This window comes from Salvia hispanica, chromosome 1 (genome assembly GCF_029641045.1).
Source record: "Salvia hispanica isolate PSC_SH4W2 chromosome 1, Shi_PSC_v1, whole genome shotgun sequence".
Classification (NCBI taxonomy): Eukaryota; Viridiplantae; Streptophyta; class Magnoliopsida; order Lamiales; family Lamiaceae; genus Salvia; species Salvia hispanica.
In genome coordinates, this window is record NC_142692.1 from 5871126 (window position 1) to 5875411 (window position 4286).

The 4286-nt window shown below is 53.0% G+C and overlaps 1 protein-coding gene across 1 annotated transcript; it reads left to right on the forward strand.

Moving 5' to 3' along the window:
• Positions 1 to 222: 222 nt before the first annotated feature.
• On the forward strand, positions 223 to 1856 carry LOC125221387 (phenolic glucoside malonyltransferase 1-like). The gene has a single exon (XM_048123505.2). The coding sequence runs from the start codon at positions 338 to 340 to the stop codon at positions 1721 to 1723; it is 1386 nt and encodes a 461-aa protein (XP_047979462.2). The 5' UTR covers positions 223 to 337; the 3' UTR covers positions 1724 to 1856.
• Positions 1857 to 4286: the final 2430 nt, after the last annotated feature.

A 4286-nucleotide genomic window follows, 5' to 3' on the forward strand; every position in this document is an offset into this window, starting at 1 on the left:
TGATGATGTAAAAATGAAATGTTGAGTTAGGAAAAAATAAGGGAGAAACCATTGCAGAGGTTGGCTAAAAGTTGGCTAAAAACTGGGGATAAATTTTGGTGCTGATGTGGCGCTGATATGGCAGGAGTTAGGAAGAAATAAGGGAGTTTATCCCCAAACCATTGGGAGTGCTCTAAGAAAGTTCCCAGACGGCCGCAAATAATAACTCCCTCCGTAATCCACTAATAATAACTTTGAAGTGATAACACATAAAATTAATGTGATAGGATCAATATTCAACAACCACCTTACATAACTGCCTAATCCATTCAGACTCCGCGGGAGTCCCCCCTAATCCATGACGTCGACAACCAAAACCCTCACCTTCCTCCGCCGCTGCACTGTTGCTCCAGCCAGCGACGCGGCGGAGCAGCACCTCCCTCTCACTTACTTCGACATGTTCTGGCTCTACTTCCACCCCATCGAGCGCCTCCTCTTCTACAAACACCCCTGCTCCGCCGCCGATTTCACGGAAACAATCGCCCCGCATCTCGAGAGATCTCTCTCCCAAACGCTCCGCCACTACCTCCCTCTCGCCGGTAACTTACTCTGCCCTCTCGATTCTGGTATGCCGGAGCTACGCTACTTCTCCGGCGATTCAGTCGCTGTCACTTTCGCCGAATCGAACGGAGATCCTGCTGATTTTGATTATCTCACCGGGAATCAGCCGCGGGAAGCGGATGATTTCCACCTCTTCGTGCCTAAGCTGCCGGAATCCACGACTGATTCCGAATCCGGATGTAGAAAATCTCCTTTACTAGCTATCCAGGTCACGCATTTTCCGGAGATCGGGATAGTTATCGGCGTTACTAACCACCACGTCGCTGGAGATGCGAGCTCCATCGTCGGATTCCTCAAAGCGTGGAGCTCAACAGCGAAACTCGGCGGAGAAGCCGAATTCGCTCCTCCGTTTTACGACCGATCGGTGCTGAAAGATCCGACGGGGAGAAGGGAGATACATTGGAACCAAATGCGATTGTTAAAGATCGGCGAACCAAAGGCACCAATCACCCCTACCAATAAAGTCAGAGCAACGTTCATTTTGCAGAAAACCGACATCGAGAAGCTGAAGAAGCTGGTGATGGAGAGGGAGCCGGATTCAGATTCCATCCACATCTCGTCGTTCACCGTGGCAATAGCCTATTTCTGGTGGTGCACCGACCGATCCGCGGCGGAGGCAGGGGATCAGATCGGCGACGAAGTTGCCGAATACTACGGGTTCACGGCGGACGCGCGGAGCAGGATGGATCCGCCGCTGCCGGCGGCGTATTTCGGTAACTGCGTGGGATTCTTGGTGGCGGAGTCGAGGCACGGGGTGATAAGAGGGGAGGAGGGGTTCCTGGCGGCGGCGAAGGCGGTTGGACAGGTGATTAGAGATAAGGTGAATAGGAAGGGGGAGCTGCTGAGCGATGCGGACGAGTGGCTGGTGAAATTCGGGCCGCTGTTGGGGAGTCGCTTGTTCGGTGTGGCGGGATCGCCCAAGTTCGACGTGTACGGCGTGGATTTCGGGTGGGGGAAGGCGGTGAAGTTTGAGTCGGTGTCGATTGACGGCGATCCCAATGCGTCCATATCACTGTGCAAATCTAGGGATTTTGAGGGAGGACTCGAATTGGGGATTTCGATGTCGAAGAGAGCCGTTGATGCTTTTGCAACTGCCTTCTATCATGGATTGAAGGCCCTCTAGTTTTCTCCATTTTATGAATTTCCACTTTTTCAACCAAATAATGTTCTACTACCATTGTTTTTGAGATTGTACCATGCGTTTCAATTTTCACTTTAAAATATTTAATAAAATACTGAGAAATATATTTTGTGGATGTAAAGACCAAGAACAAGAAAGTTGTCAATGTTTTTTTATTGATGGGATGGTACATTAATGAATGCTCAATTGCTAAGAGCATCGACATTGGTATATGAATGCTCAATTGCTAAGAGCATCGACATTGGTATAGATGTTCCGACGGACTTTCCAAAAACACCATCTGTCATGTTATAAGAGCATCTCCAATGGTGCATAGGCCAGCCATGGGCCAGCCATTCTCTCTCCTGCCACGACAACAACACTAAAAAATCCACCTGCCACATCAGATTTAGGCCAGCCATAGGCCAGCCGCAATAAAAATAATTCAAAATATACTACATTTACGGAATTAAAATTACGATTAAAATACGGAATTAAATTTACGAGACATATACGGGAAAAATAATCCATTCCATTAAAAAAAAGTACAAAGATTTTTTTTAAAAAATTACATGATTTTTTTTTAAAAAAAAGGGCTTCAACACACGAGCCCTGCATTGCCGTCGCCGTCGCCACTCTCTACTCCTTATCGCCGTCGCCGTCGCCGCCGCCGCTGCCGCCGCCACCCGTGGTATCTGAGCCCACGTCGGAACCCGCTAGCCGTGCCCTCGCGATTTCCAAATCAACCCGCATGCTCTCAAGCATCTCGTGAAGAAACATCTTCTCCGTGGGGTCAGTGGCGGCCTTCCACTCTTGGAAGACCTTGTACATCTGATCCCGCGTATGGTTACACGAATGGAGAGTGTACTCGAGTGGGGCGGGTGGGAGGGCGGAGGATTGGACCTCGCGGGGCGATAGGGAGGATCCGCCCCTCGCAGCCCGTTGCGCCCGCTTCTGTCCAACCGGGCGGGGGCGACCAGTAAATGAAGGAGGGGATGGAAACTCCTCAGCATCCGGGGGGAGGTCGTGGGATCCGCCGCTGTAGTCGCCGCTATAGTTCAGTCGCTGCTTCTTCGGCCACCCAACGTCGCACCCCGCCCGGAACTTCTCTGAGTCCTTCAGCAACAAGAAGCACTCCCAGAAGGTGAACTCCTTATACTTCTCCTGCAAGGGGAACTGACTCTCGGCTATCCTCCGGGCGTCGTCCTCATTCTGCCCACTACTGAGCTGACGTAGGGCGTTGGCGTACAAATTCGCAAAACGGCCGACCGCGGCCCTGGTGCGCTCCCACCCCTTCCGGACCTCCTCCCCGCTGAAGTCCTTCCCGTGCGGGCAATGCCTCCTGTAGGCAGCTCTAATCTTCGCCCACATGTTGACGACCCGCTGGTTGTTCGCAACCAGCGGATCGTCGCACACCTCCAACCACCCCCTGGCCACCCCAGCGTACTCATCCTCCGTCCACTTCCTCCGGCCGAGGGTGTCGTCAACAACGGGCTGCGACGACTCGTCGACCGCCTTGGCCTTCCCCCTCGTCTTCTTCTTCTTCGCCGCGGCCCGCCTCGCCGGAACGGGAGTATCCGGATCCCCGAGATCGATCCCCATATCATGCAATGACAGAAGGTCATCGCCAGTGAACTGCGTCTCCACTGAGGGTCGACGTGTGAGACGAAGCCGTAAAAAAATCAAGCGAGGGACGATATACCGTGTCCCCTCCCGGTGGCCCCTGCATCCCCCCCTGCATCCCGGGATGCATACCGTGCTGCATCCCCCCTGCATCCCACCCTGCCACATCATCCCCATCATCTGCTGCAGCATCATCTGCTGCTGCATCTGGGGCATACCCCCCCACCCGGGCGCTGACTGCCCGCCGCTCCCCTGCACCCCGTCCGGCATCCCCCACGGCATACCCCCCGGGTTCCCCCCCTGCACCCCCTCCGGCGCACCGGCCATCATCCCCATCATCTGATTCCAAGGGATGTTAAACCCCGGGCCCATCTGCCCCCATCCAGATCCCACAGGTACCGTGGGAGTCTGAGATCCACTCGTCGCTGGACTGGACTCGTTGTTGTGATCCATCGCTCGATGATGCTCTTGTACAGAAAGGTAGAGAGAGAGAAAACTCGTTAAAACAAGTGGTGCAAATGAAAATGAAACGAAAATCGCATTTATATAGGTTTTTAAAAAAAAAAACAAAAACAAAAATCGGCGCTGGCCGATCGGGCCGCCACAATGGCAGCTAGCCGATCGGGCCGCCACAATGGCAGCTAGCCGATCGGCCAGCGCCGAGCGATCGGCCAGCCCACGCCGGTCGGCTGGCCGATTTCACGCTCGCCGACTCCAATGGTTCGGCTAGCCGGTCGCTAGCCGACCATTGGAGATGCTCTAAGGACCTCCCACTGCACTGTCACGTTATATAAACATCTCACTGCATAATGGCGGACATCCCAAGGACATCTCGATGGAAATCCACAATAATAAAAATTCACAGATTCACCAAATTATAAACAATTTACGGAATTATAATTTTCAACACGAATACGGACGGAGAAAGTGCAATGATTCATTA